The following is a 13,387-nucleotide window of genomic DNA, read 5'->3' as shown; positions in this document are numbered from 1 at the left end:
ATAACAGACAATAGCTGAATTTATAAAAATCACCTCGTTCAAAAGTTTACACACCCTTGATTATTAATAGTGTGTGTCGTTACCTGGATGATCCACAACATGATGTGTTTATGTTTTGTGAGAGTTGTACACAAGTCCCTTGTTTGTCCTGAGCAGTTAAACTACCCACTGTTCTTCAGAAAAATCCTCCAGGTCCTACACATTCTTTGCTTTTCCAGCATCTTCTGCATATTTGACCCCTTTCCAAAAGCGGCTATATGATGTCGAGATCCATCTTTTCACACTGAGGACGACTGAGGGACTCGTACATGACCATTACAAAAGGTGCGAACGTTCACTGATGCTCAAGAAGGCAACACGATACATTAAGACCCGGGCGGGATGGGGGGGTGTAAACTTTTGAACAGGATGATCGGTGTAGATTGTTCGTATTTTGTCTTCTGGGAGACATGTAACTATCTTATTTAGCGTCTGAAGGGAGGTACTAAATGAAATAAAATCTTTACACAAAACAATTTACACCGATCATCCCGTTCAAAAGTTTACACCCCCCTACATAGTATGTAATAGTTATGTAATCCAGTTGAATTTGAGGAAGCCACTTGAAGCATTCGTTGTGTTGTACTATTTCAACTTGCTTTTGTTTGATTTGGTCATCACAAACAGCTGAAAGGCTGTACATTTTGACAGTAAACCTGATTTGTATTGGCGGTCAATTCATTTTGACTGCAATAATTTGCCTACAAATTACACTTCCGCTCAACAAGCAGACCGAGTTTCCTGGGTCTGTCTAATCTCAGCCTGTCTGATTAGTATAAACCGTACATTTTCACCTTATTGACGACCTATCCGAAAGCCAGATTTCAACCAAACCCACTCCTTGTCCCTTCCTCACCACAATCACATGTAAAACCTACCACACTAAGGCGATCTAGCTAAGACAGTCTATTTTAAGACATGCCCGGGCAGAGTTATTTAAGGTCCTACACAGTTTACAAGGTGTTTACATTAGTAAAACGAGACGATGTATGTCACATCATGATGAAAAATTTATTACAGTTTTTGCATTAAGATGTACAAAAGCATAAAAAGACATAAAAGACCTAAGAACAATGGAAATAAAACATGATAAATAAAAATAAGGAAAAAAATAAGTCTATTCTCCTTACTGCTTTATGCTACTAAACTATATTTCCTATTTCTTTCCCGTCGTCTGAGCTGTCGTTTCCCAGAGAGCCTTGCTGAAATCGGTACAGGTGTAACACAAGATCTCGAATCTCCTCTCGCTTCTCACGTACTTTCTGTCGTGGAAACCAACACTCTAGCTTCAGTGGAAGGTCAAAGTGCACTACAGGATCCTGCAAAGATGTAAAATCCATGTACGTCACACTTGTTAAGCGAGGGGGGGCTTGGGATAATAAAGCAGATAAACAAATGTCTGTATATGTATGGTTTGTGTTTACCTGTAAAAAGCTTTCTGCATACTGCAGTAAATAAAGACCGCAGTCACTACTGTTGTCCTGCAGGGGGACTCTGCAGTGTGAGCCCACCATCCGCTCGGCACTAAAGTCTCGATGTCCACCTCTTTTTACCTCCCACTCTGCCTGCAGATACCTAAACACACACGGAAACACATATCGTGCTCTTTAATCTTCTCGATTCACGACTGCAGTACCACAAGGTTCGGTTCTAGGTTCCTTACTGTTCTAACTAGTCACAAATAACTGCATCGTCGGTTCTGTTTTTTTCATATTTTGAGAATAGAGGCACTCAAAACCCTTAAACTCACTGGGCACTTTATTAGGAACACTATATTAATAATTCAGAAAATTCTCAAATAGTTATGCAGTGTTCATTATTTACAATAAATACAGATGCACGTCTTGTCGCTTCATGATACAACGTGAATAAAGTAACGACAGGACGGCAAACACTCACTCGCGCAGGAGCTTGAAGACACGCTCGTGAATAGACACCTTCAGAGAGTCCATGATGAGAATGCAGGGTCTGAAGGAAATGCAGTCACACGTTTAATACCTGTATTAATACCTGCTATACCATAGAAATTCTTCAATCTGATTGGTCAGGTTTCTACTAACGCGCTTGTTCTATATATCAAGAACACGAACTCTCAGACATACCTCTTACAGACCGTCCGTCGTTTACAGGTATTTTCTGTGCAGGTCTGAAGATGCAGACGGCAAGTGTTCAACATATCAATATAAGGATATACTACACAGTATGAGAATATTATGCACGCTTTAGTTTTAAATTCTCAGGTGACTTACTGGTGGAGCCAGAGCAGAAACAGACCTGGAAGAATTTTCACCTATGGTGAGAAAAGCAACGTTTGTCTTTAAATGTGCAACAATAAACAGAAAAGAAAAAAAAATACTGACAATGCTCAATACTGTCATTCGGGTGGAACGTACCTGAATTTGTGTCCCCGTCTCCATGCTGAGACTCGCTCTGAGCTGTGGTATCGTCGGCGTTTTCGGTCTCGACGTGCGCCGAGGCATGGTCTCCTCTCTCCACATAATGAGGCTCATCCAGCCCAGGGAAACACACCACTACTAGGTACCAGTGAGCTCTACAATATCAAACAGAACAACATCAGCAACTGAATTGGACACGTATTCCAGCTGACAGAACACAAATGTTAGACAGAAAATTTTCCGACAAGGGAAGGTGCGTGTATTCATCCATATCGACGCATGAGTAGTACTCACTCTTGATTGACGGGCACAAACAGGAAATCCTTTTCAAATATGTCCACGTGACGTGTCCATGTCCTGACCCGCTGGTGCCTCCTGAGCTGGGCTCTAACACACACACACATGCACAATTTTACATGCAGATACACACAAATGCACCATCCTTTGACTTACTACCATAGAGAAAATCTAATAACACACACACACACACACATATATACATATTATATATATATATATATATATATATATATATATATATATATATATATATATATATATATGAACTAACAAAGCTGTTATTGACGGCTACATCTTAAAACATTGGGGTGAAATGTCTATGACTATATCCTTGCCCCTATACGCCGCGACCTGATTGGTCGGGAAATAAAAAACGTCGCTCCGTACTTTTCTCAAAGCTGTGAAGCGGTTGTTTTTAAGGTTGAAAAGGTTTGTGTGTTGTTCTGCCCTTTCCGCCCTCTCCTCTGCCCACTTACGGTGTGCTGATGCTGTCTTCATTAGCGTTGTCACGCCGTGTGAGCTGTTTGTAAAAGAAGCTGCTAAAAACGTGAGATCTTCTCACTGAAGCATGAGGAGCCTTCTTTACCAACAGATACCTTCAACACACAATTCCACGTACAGATTTATATTAACACGGGCTGCTTCAAACAGTTCGGTTATACTGTAAAGTAGCACACACACACACACGGTGTCTCTCACTATGCTTTTCAACAAACAATAACACCACATACAATTTTCACAGATTTTCTAAACGTGTGTTAGTATGAATGTGTATTTGGGTGCGAACCATGAGGTGAACGCGACACCTTACTTGAGGTAGAAGTCGATGATGACGTCATTGAGAAACTCCCCGCTATCTAAACACTCCAGGTCCTCGGTGGTCACGGTTATGGCTCCTTTAGACGGTGGTGGAGGAAACTGGATCAACCTAAAAAAAAAAAAAAAAAAAAAGAAAATGATTAAAAAATAGACGAGGGATCATAATAAATAAAAATAATCTGTTTTAGGCGGCGGTTTAAAGTGAAGTGTGAAATGAGCCGAGAGAAAACAACTGTGCTTTGGTCTCCGGGTGATAAAATAGGGGACTCTGACTGACTATGTGATACGTTTATCTTCCGGTCTTAACTCACACCCCGACTGCCGTCACACTTCACTAGTAAAATGTGCAAACAAACAAACAAACAAACAAATAAATAAATAAATAAATAAATAAATAGGAGGCTATTTAGTTGGACATTGCAAGATTTCATAAGTGCACCAGATGCTCAGTACCATGCTTTAGGACCTAACAAAATGTATTTTTCTGTGTTGTCCCACAACACTACACTCGCTATAGTGAGCAGGTTGTTACAGTTGGACTGCGTACCTGCGTGCAGGACCACAGTGACGGTACTGAGTCCAGTCTGCTCCTGGTTTATGTGCCAAGGACACTCTGTAAGCACTCTGACCTCGGCTTTGACATAACGTGTAGACACTGGAGTCTGGCTGGGCATCTGCGTCCTGGGAACACACACACACACACATTATTTCAGATGATGGTGATCCACGTAGTGTTCCATAGAACTGTTACTGAAAATAAAAAAGAAACAAACAACCTAATATACAGTAGGACAAAACTGGAGACCTGACCGTCACACCCGTGTGTGCACATTCTAAACCCATGGAGTCGGTGTCCTCTTTACCGTTACTAGAGCCTCCGGTCTTCCGGGAAGGCTTTCCACTAGATTTTGGAGCGTGGCTGTGGGGATTTGTGCTCATTCGGCTACAAGAGCGTTAGTGTCTGGGTCTGGGGCGCAGTTGGCGTTCCACATCATCACAAAAGGTGTTCAGAGGGGTTCAGTAGGGCTCTGTCCAGACCACTTAAAAGTTCTTCCACTCCGTCCTTGGCAAAACCGTTTTCACGGAGCTCGATCTGTGCGCGTGGGCATCGTGCTGGAACACGCTCGGGCCTCTCAGTTCCGGTGAAGGAACGCATACGAGCGTACGAAGACATCGCTTCAAACCGTCTGGTGTGACCGTCAGGTGTCCACATATTTTTGGCCACATAAAATAAACACCACCATGTGCAGCGGAAGACATTTTCCATTTAATCTGCGCGCCCCGAATTAACATTCGATTAAGCTTCTCCTACACCTCTTAGTAAAAGCTGTACATTTTTGAAAAGTGTTAATAATTATGCCGTCGACTGTATAGACAAGACCACAAGAGGCACAGGTGCGTCACACACCTTAGCCGAGGCTGCAGTAGCGCTCGCTGGCGCTGGCGCCGGCGCCGGGGCGGTCTTGGACTCGGACTCGCACGAGGCGGCGGGAAGCAGCAGTTGGAGCATGTGTGAGTCTGGGCTGTTCTGCAGAATCTTCAGACTGTCGGGGTGTGTGTGTGGCGTCAGAAGCTCGGTGTTTCCGTGTCGGAGTCCTACAATGTCCATGATAGATGCGAGCAGTGCACCCTGTACTCCATTCAAGGGTTCAGACACACACAGTACAACGCATGTGCTGCCCTCAGCTGCAGCAGAGAGAGGAAAAGAAAAAAGAAAAAACACACGCACAACGTATGAACAAATCAATGTCCTCTTTATGGGATTGGGGTGGGGTACTGGGGCTGAGATGAAACTATTTCAGGAATCAGAAAGCGGTGTAGCTGACTCACCTGGGCGTGTCCCTGGCAGTAAGACAGACAAGTCGCTGGAGAGGCGTCGTGCTTGAGCTTCATCCAGCCATATCAAAAGCACAGATGGAGGCGGCACTTCATGTTCTTTAGCTATACGGCTGTCCTGCACTAAAAGCCCGTCCCACACGCTGTACTTGCGCACATGTTCTGTCGCCAAGGAAGTTTTTACCCCGGCACCTGACGGCTCTACAGAAGGAAATGAAACATAAAGGAAGAACACAAATACACAAACTCTTCATTTCAGCAAACTGTTACGGGATATAAAGAGATCACAGCTGAAACGATTTGCCTCGAACGCCCCGAGTACCTTTGCACGAGATGGTGATCGTATCGTCCGTGATCTACAAGAGACAGAACAACATAAACAAATATAGTCACGAACACACGACACGCACATCATCGGCTGGATCCGTATATGCGTAGGAAAAATGTCGTACAGCTATTAGTTTACCTTTACAAGCCCGTTAGTCAAGGCGCTGAGGCTTCCCATGTAGAGGGCGGAGAACTGAAGCTCCATCACCGAACAACCGCTTAAAACAGAGTCCCCGAAGCTGGAAACCTACACGGAACCCGACACGGCAAAAGAACGAAGAACCGTTAGCAAACCCGGCACGACTCGGTGCGATTTGTTTTGTTTTTTTATTTCAACAATGACTATAAGGACTAAGGATGGACTGAAAACGAAATCTGGAGAGGAGCCTGAACGTGAAAATGGGAAAGGAAATACCTGCGAGAGAAATATAGCGTACAAGTAAGATACACACTGCGGGTCAAAAGTTTGTGGACACGCGGCTGAGATGCTTCTCATGATCTTAAAACGCTTCTGATCTGAAGGTGTGTGATTAGACGTGTGAAATCGTGCCGACATATTCGTTTCTTTCATTAGAAAACTAACGTTTTATTTACAAAATAATCTTTAATTTAAACGGACGACTCTGAGGGAAATATTCCGAAAAGCAGGAGAGAAGAGTGCGGGTATTTCTGTGTGGGTATGCGCCTGTAATATCAGATCGGGGAAGAATGTGTACGTCTGGAATCTTTTCCCTCTCCGTGGCCTGTACCGGCTTCTGAGGCCTGCGTGGATCTACGGCTCCCTCTAGTGCTTGAACGTGCAATGTCCCACCGTCCTCCTCCTCCTCCTCTTCCTCCTCCTGCACTTCCTCCTCCTCGCTGGAAAGAACAACTGAGAGAGAAGAGAGGGTGAAACATGTATTTCGCTCAGTCTGATAACTATACGTCTTTTATAGAGACCCATGCCTGCTGTTCAGGATCTCACTCACTGGGTTCAATTGTTTGTGGTTTAGCGGCCTGTCTGACTTCCACGGGCTGCAAATCACCGACGTGTTTATGTGCAGAGCCTGGCATTTGACTGGAACTGGGTGTGACTTCTTCATCAGCCAACTGGCCCTCAGCTGCCCCTGTGGACAGACGTAAGACGCTGCCTCTGGCTCCGCCCCCTTCGTCTAGCACTTCTCCGTTCTGTTGTAGAGCCTCCTCCTCTTCTCTCTCCTGTTCAATCTCTCCCTCTTCTTCTCCCGTAATTCCTGCACATTCTCGTGCTTCGTTCGCGCTGGTTTTTTGCTACAGAAACAACATTTGTACAGGTGTTCCTAATAAAGTGCCTGACAAGTGTACGTTCATGAAATAAATCTACGCTGGGGAAGACCGTGGGATTTGAAATCAGAAAATAAAGTTTGCGAACCCCTGCTTTAGAGCAGGTGATTTATTGAACGTTATTATGAAACCTCACCTGAGTGGGAACTGCGTCGCTCTCCGAATCCCGGTATTCTGTTCTGTCGAAGCCACTCGGTTGCTTAGCTTGTGACGGAGTGCGTGTGGCTGCGATTAAGCTTTCGGAGATCTGTTCTGAATCAGCTTCTTCAGACTGAACAGGACTGACGCTCGTAGGCCTCGAAGAGTCACTTTCCTCGACCGGACACAGCTCGTTATCTGCAGCGTCGGTGTGTTTAGGCGACAGGTTATGACGTCCTTCGCCCGGGGAACGGGATTCTTCCTCGTCGGATTGTTTCGGTGAACCGCCGAATCGTTCGGTACACCGGACTCTTTCGGAAAGGTCCCTCTCGCTCCCCTCGGTGTCGGTCGTTTCGGTTTGGTCCTTGCGAAGTGCTCTAGCTCTCCTCCTGACCGTCGAGGGTCCTCTCTCACTCCGCCTCTGCCTGGGTCCTCGTTTACGCGAGGACTGTCTCTCTGCATCGGTATCGCTCCCACAGCTACTCAGGTATCTCTGCCCCTCTTCCGTCTGGAAAACGTCCATCAAGGTCACTTTCACCTGTCGGCTAAAACAGCGATCGTACGTTTACGTTTAGATATACAAAATACTGACGTACCCGACTGGGGCACAAACGACAACAGCAAGCGCGCAACCCAGTCCCTGTCTGACGTAGAACAGAGAAACATTACGCCCTCAAAGGTTCAGAACGTCAGTAATATAAAATCCATTTATTACATGATTCTAGATCTACAAAGTCTCAAAGAGCACAAATTAACCACGACAGGTGAGAACCAACATCCGGACTTGACACGCGACGCAAGTCGTAATTATGTAATAGCTTATTATAAAACATTTACCTACGGCAGGTGTGTTCAAATTCAAGCTTTGGCACAAACACTTTAACGCAGAACCATTAGTGAATCGTTTCTGGCCGCAAATGACACATCGATTCAAAGTGGTTATGTTTTCTTTCGACTCATCTGTACACTCGTCTTTAAACACTCTGGTTTCGTCTGTAACTTTATTTTATTTTTTTAAACAAGCCGTTTCATCGCTTCCCTAATAAATTACCAGAGAGTAATTTAAAAGTAATAATAATAATAATAATGGTCTGTGAAAACGCGTCACTTTCTCTGTGCGTTTCCTTCAGCTATATAACTGAAAGAAACGCACATGACCGGCTGCAACACAGGATCCGCTACAGAAGCCATGCTGTTTCATATTTATTTATTTTTTAAAACTAGAGTTTAAATCAATAATCATTTCAGACATTCAGAAGAGCTTCACCACATCATGCACCAAAATCACTCAGCCAAAAATAGCGGCCTGTTTATCTCGCTGTCGTGGCAATATGAGACAGAAGGTGAGATAATGATAAGCAAAGCAGCAGAGCAAGGGGAGGCACTGGTGTGTGTGTGTGTGTGTGTGTGTGTGTGTGTGTGTGTGTGTGTGTGTATACTCTACAGCTCCTTAAGTGAACACGAACAGTATGTTAGGAAACGGCCTAATGATGATGAATGGACATCTATGTGTTTGAGAGCGATAACGTACAGTGACCATATATTCCCAGCTAGGAATAACTACAAACACTTCCCACTAGCCTCAACGTTAAGCATCGGTATACTCCTGGTTTTTTTTTAGTCTATAGAGTGGTGTAGGGATGGAAAAAAAAAAAAAACCCAAATCAATGGGATTTTTTTTAAATGGGATTTTGGTTAAAAGCCTGAAATAAACTCGAAATATTTTCACGTTTTAATCTACAATATAAAATACACCAGTAATACCCCACTCGTGATTTTTTTTTTTTTTTAAAGCGTTCACGTGTGTTGAAAAAGGTGGGGAAAAAACTTTGCAGTTAAACTGGTTCAGGTATACTGTGCACAATTCCCAAAAAATAAAAATAATTAAAAAAACGTGGATGAAGATTTATCCACAGGGTAAATCCGTATTAAGGAAAATGTTTTTCACCTGTACAACGTCCCAGAGACTGCTTTAAAAAAAAATAATAATAATAATAATAATAATAATAAACCCACTCACTTCAACAAACTGCATCACCAAGGAGCTATCAAAACAAGTCTGGGACTATAGATAAGCCACCAAGAGAATACGCTTCTGCGTCTAACACTAACTTTGTATTTATATACACACATATCATGTCGATCCAAAAGCTCTTGAATCTCCTTGAATTCGACACTCATTAATAATTCGACTCATGCTGCTGACTTCACGCTCTTTTCCGTGCTCGCCACGATCATCTACATCTTTCTGCGGCGCTGTCAAAGTGACAGGATGTTTTTACACGGATTTTAAGGTGGTGTCTGTTACCTCTTGATCTCAGACATTGTGGAATTGTTCCGGTCGTGTTCGTCTGTTTGTCTCCCGTTATGGCGATGAGCTGACACCGATGATGCTCCGTTAGCTGCCAGCTGTGTCCAGTGGATCTAACGGAAGCATAAATATCTTTGATAACTTTATTGTTTATCGTAAAGATAGACTCAGTGAGCAATTTATTAGGAACACCTGTACACCTACTAACAGCATGAATCCATAGACCCATCCTGCCTTGTGTCAACAGTCCAGGGTGGTGGAGGTGGTGTGATGGTGTGGGGAATGTTTTCTTGGTGCACTTTGGGCTCGTTAAAACCAATCAACCGTGTCTTTGAACGCCTCGGCCTATTTGAGTACTGTTGCTGAACATGTGCATCCCTTCATCACCACAATTTACCCTCTTCCAGGATTTTCTGGACTCTGAGAGCACACCGTCCACTCATGCGACCCTCCAGTGGCTGGGATTTGTCCATCAGCAAACCCCCTACCTTGTATTAGTGTAGTGTTCCTAATAAAGTGCCTAGTGAGTGTAGAATCAGTGTCGGATTTCCAGTACAGCCACAAATACATCTTGTGTAGCTCCTCGGTTTACCTTCCTCACCTTGGGGTGCTTTCTTCCACTTTTTGCCACGTCTGCATCCACACATTCATCGAAGAGTCCTTTTCTCTTGTGGATTTTCAATGGATTTCCAGTCTGATACACACACACATTTCCACTTGGTAATGATAATAATAATAATAAGTCATCTGTATTGTGATAATAATGGTTTTTAAAACATCTTACAGGAAGTTACTGTTCACAATCCTATCTGGAAGAACACTACAGAGTGTCTGGTCTCGGGTTCACGAACACGTCTGTCTCACAGGCCATCAGACTCTTAACTCATTTCATTTCATTTCATACACTACTATCCCAGACATTCTTTTAGACTCGAGAATACTTACTGCGTAATTTATTTTATTGCTTCTCTGAGATGTTTTGTTCCTAACATTACATCTGTGGGTGATGAGGGGAATGATAATTAAGGCGCTATTACAGGTGACTCGTGTTGCTTGTGTTTAAAGCCAGTCAGCATGAACGTACTGTACTGATCGGATACTAGTCTGGATCGGTATCGGATCAGACATATTTCGTGACACCAGTGTGTATAACGCTGACAGGAAACGGGCGGGCTGTGATGTTTCACAACAAATGCTTGCAGAGTCTCGACTCTTGGGTTCAAGAGTTCTGATCTTGGGTCCGCTTTAAAAAGTGTAAAGGTTGGATTAGTGCATTCATTGTTTGACTATCATGCGATCTATACAACATATCACGTGTAGCATGACGGATAGAGGGGTTTTTTTTTGTTGTTTTTTTACTCGTTATCCTCTCTGGGATGTTTATTTTTTCCCACAACGTCGACGCTTCGCTTTTTGCCCCTCAGCTACCTGGCTTGTTAATTGCTCCGGATAAGCGCGGCTTTCCAAATCAACCTAGAAACCTTTACACTTTTGAAAGCGCATACTTGAAGGTTGTCGAGTTTCCCCGCCGTTGTGATTGTCAGAGCTTTTCTGTGGTCCACGGTGACGGTGACAGCACCAGCGTCAGTCACCGGAGACAGACGACCTTTTTCATGAGGCATCGTGGCTGACGGAAATCGAGCGATTACTCCTTAACCTGTAGAAACCGAGAAGATCAGAACAGGTCAGCAGACATGCTTTATTTCAGCAGCACAGAGATATGAACTTACACACTTCGAGAAGTGCCATCCAGACTGTTTACATCACACTGATGTACACATATACATATGACACACCAATACTAGGGTTTGTATTTGTCTGTTTATATTAAAATATGAATGTATCTGCAACAACCTCCACTTGTGGCTGGTCTACTCATATTATTATTATTGTTGTTGTTGTTGTTTTGCAAGGATTTTAAAAACAAACCTAAAATATATATAACAAACGCGCAGTACAAAGCTGATAAAGAAAATGAACAAATAAACAAATAAATGTCTACATATAATAATGTCATGGGATGTCTAACTGAGCACACAATCAGCTCACGTTATTTAGCTTGAAGGCTAACTGGCTATTAAATTCACTCCAGCTTCTATATTCTGCCTCGTACTCACTTTGCGAGCGAAACAGCTGCAATAAACAGAAGAACATTATTATTACTATTATTATTATTATTTTAAAAAATAGCATAAATAAATAAAACGCACAGACTAAGACTAGACCACTGAGTAAAAAGCCGTTAATACGGAGCTCCGAACACACATATGTCTTTCCTGAATATAAACTTCCGCCATAAACCGGAAGTCGTTTTGTCTCTTCGTCCGAGCGTTGTTTTTACACAACCGTATTATGAGAAGTACCGCCTTCCGGGCGTGGATTGGTTGAAACCAACTCATACCCGTCTTTTGATTGGATAAGAATACTGTCAGTATTAGGGAGCAAGAAATCGTAGAGAAGAAGGAGGGTTTTGAACTCCGGAGGACTGGTGGGAGATAAAATGAGTTTAGAGGAAAGCTGTTAAACCGCCATCTAACGATCGGTTAAAAAAAGCCTCTCGGTTTCCGAGTGCACTTCCGCTCGGAAGCCGGAAGTGGAGCAGGTGGTAACGCTTGTTTATATTCTTGTGCCCGTGGAATGATGGCACGCGTTCGATGAAATTTAATAAAGATATATAAATATAAGATCAATCTAAATATTTTTTTTAATTAATTGATTTTATAAATATTATACATTTTATAAATTATTTTTTATAAATGTTATCATCAGGAAGGGAGGTGTTAAATTATAGGGTGTTGAATTATAGTGTGACTACAGGTTTATTGGGACATCACCCTGCTAAAAAAAAAAAAAATTTGTAGAAACCCTCATAGAATTTGTAATGGTTTTAATGGTTATAATGGAAATTGTACTGGTCCCTATGGGTCTGGTCTGTAATTTGTTGGCCTTCTATTGGGGCCATGTCATGCCTAGTGGATACCATTAAGGACCTACATCCTTAATACGTCCTACTACGTAATGGAAACCATTTGGTAATGGTATTTTAATGTAGTGGAAACCATTAGAAGTTCTGTGATGGTTTCTAGTGATTCATTCAGTAGGGCACGTAACAGTTTGATAGAAATAATGACTTAATTGTTGTGACATCATATAAGTGGGTGTGGACAGCATCAAACAGGAAGTTGACCCCAAAAATATTGAAGTAGGGAAAATGACACATGCTTTGGCTATTTTTTAAATAATGATATAAAACAGTCACCACTAATATATTTAACATATTTATGACACATATATACATAAGATGTACTACAGTAACAAATTTAATTTATTTATTTATTAATTCCTTATAGCCACTTCCCATTTTGTGAGGCTCAACAACCTTTTGCCACACATCACAGCCATTTTCCTTGGTCTTACCCATTGTTATGAATGACTAAGGGAATTTGGCCTATATGTTACCTCATATTTATACCCCTGTGAAACAGGAAGTCATGGTTGAACAATTTCCTGTTCCTAGCGTAAAATATGAATGGGAATATACTTCAAATATATTTTTCTCATATGAATTCATAGGGATGCCAATAATTGTTGCACACCTATATTTAAGAAAGATAGTTGTTTTTTTTTTTATAAGCCTGTGTTGTTTGCAATTGTTTGATATCCATGAGAGCAGAGTATTTTTGTGATTTTTTTTTAAACAAAAGATCAAAAGGTTAAACAATAAAGACAATTTTTCACAGCCTTCTTTGCTCATATTTACCATTTATGTACCCCTGTACATAAACTAAGTATGAAACATTTTGGAAGACATTTTGCTAAAAAAGTGTTAATTTCCCCTGTGTATAAAGACTTTTGGGACACCCCATATATAAAAGGCTTTTTACTTTATATATGCTACCTCTAGGTCAAATTATTCGTA

General features: G+C 42.2%; 1 protein-coding gene across 8 annotated transcripts; it reads right to left on the bottom strand.

Annotated features, from left to right (window-relative positions):
• Positions 1-1,031: 1,031 nt before the first annotated feature.
• Positions 1,032-11,780, bottom strand: senp7 (SUMO specific peptidase 7). 8 transcript variants are annotated; one of them, XM_053627613.1, is made up of 22 exons: positions 11,679-11,693; positions 11,586-11,601; positions 10,974-11,125; positions 10,061-10,162; positions 9,466-9,581; positions 7,156-7,702; positions 6,686-6,986; positions 6,434-6,588; positions 5,857-5,964; positions 5,713-5,746; positions 5,385-5,591; positions 4,963-5,240; positions 4,102-4,235; positions 3,547-3,663; positions 3,212-3,331; positions 2,730-2,822; positions 2,433-2,590; positions 2,289-2,329; positions 2,142-2,185; positions 1,939-2,007; positions 1,464-1,614; positions 1,032-1,358 (listed from the first exon to the last, which is right to left on the bottom strand). In XM_053627613.1, the coding sequence occupies exons 3-22, from the start codon at positions 11,088-11,090 to the stop codon at positions 1,182-1,184; spliced, it is 3,069 nt and encodes a 1,022-aa protein (XP_053483588.1). In that variant the 5' UTR covers positions 11,091-11,125; positions 11,586-11,601; positions 11,679-11,693; the 3' UTR covers positions 1,032-1,181. The 8 variants fall into 8 exon arrangements, with proteins under 8 accessions (XP_053483588.1, XP_053483586.1, XP_053483587.1 ...); XM_053627611.1 differs by having other exon boundaries at positions 11,323-11,780; XM_053627612.1 differs by having other exon boundaries at positions 11,518-11,780.
• Positions 11,781-13,387: the final 1,607 nt, after the last annotated feature.

The sequence above is a fragment of the Ictalurus furcatus genome, chromosome 6 (assembly GCF_023375685.1).
Source record: "Ictalurus furcatus strain D&B chromosome 6, Billie_1.0, whole genome shotgun sequence".
Lineage (NCBI taxonomy): Eukaryota > Metazoa > Chordata > Actinopteri > Siluriformes > Ictaluridae > Ictalurus > Ictalurus furcatus.
This window is presented reverse-complemented; position numbering and strand designations above follow the sequence as displayed.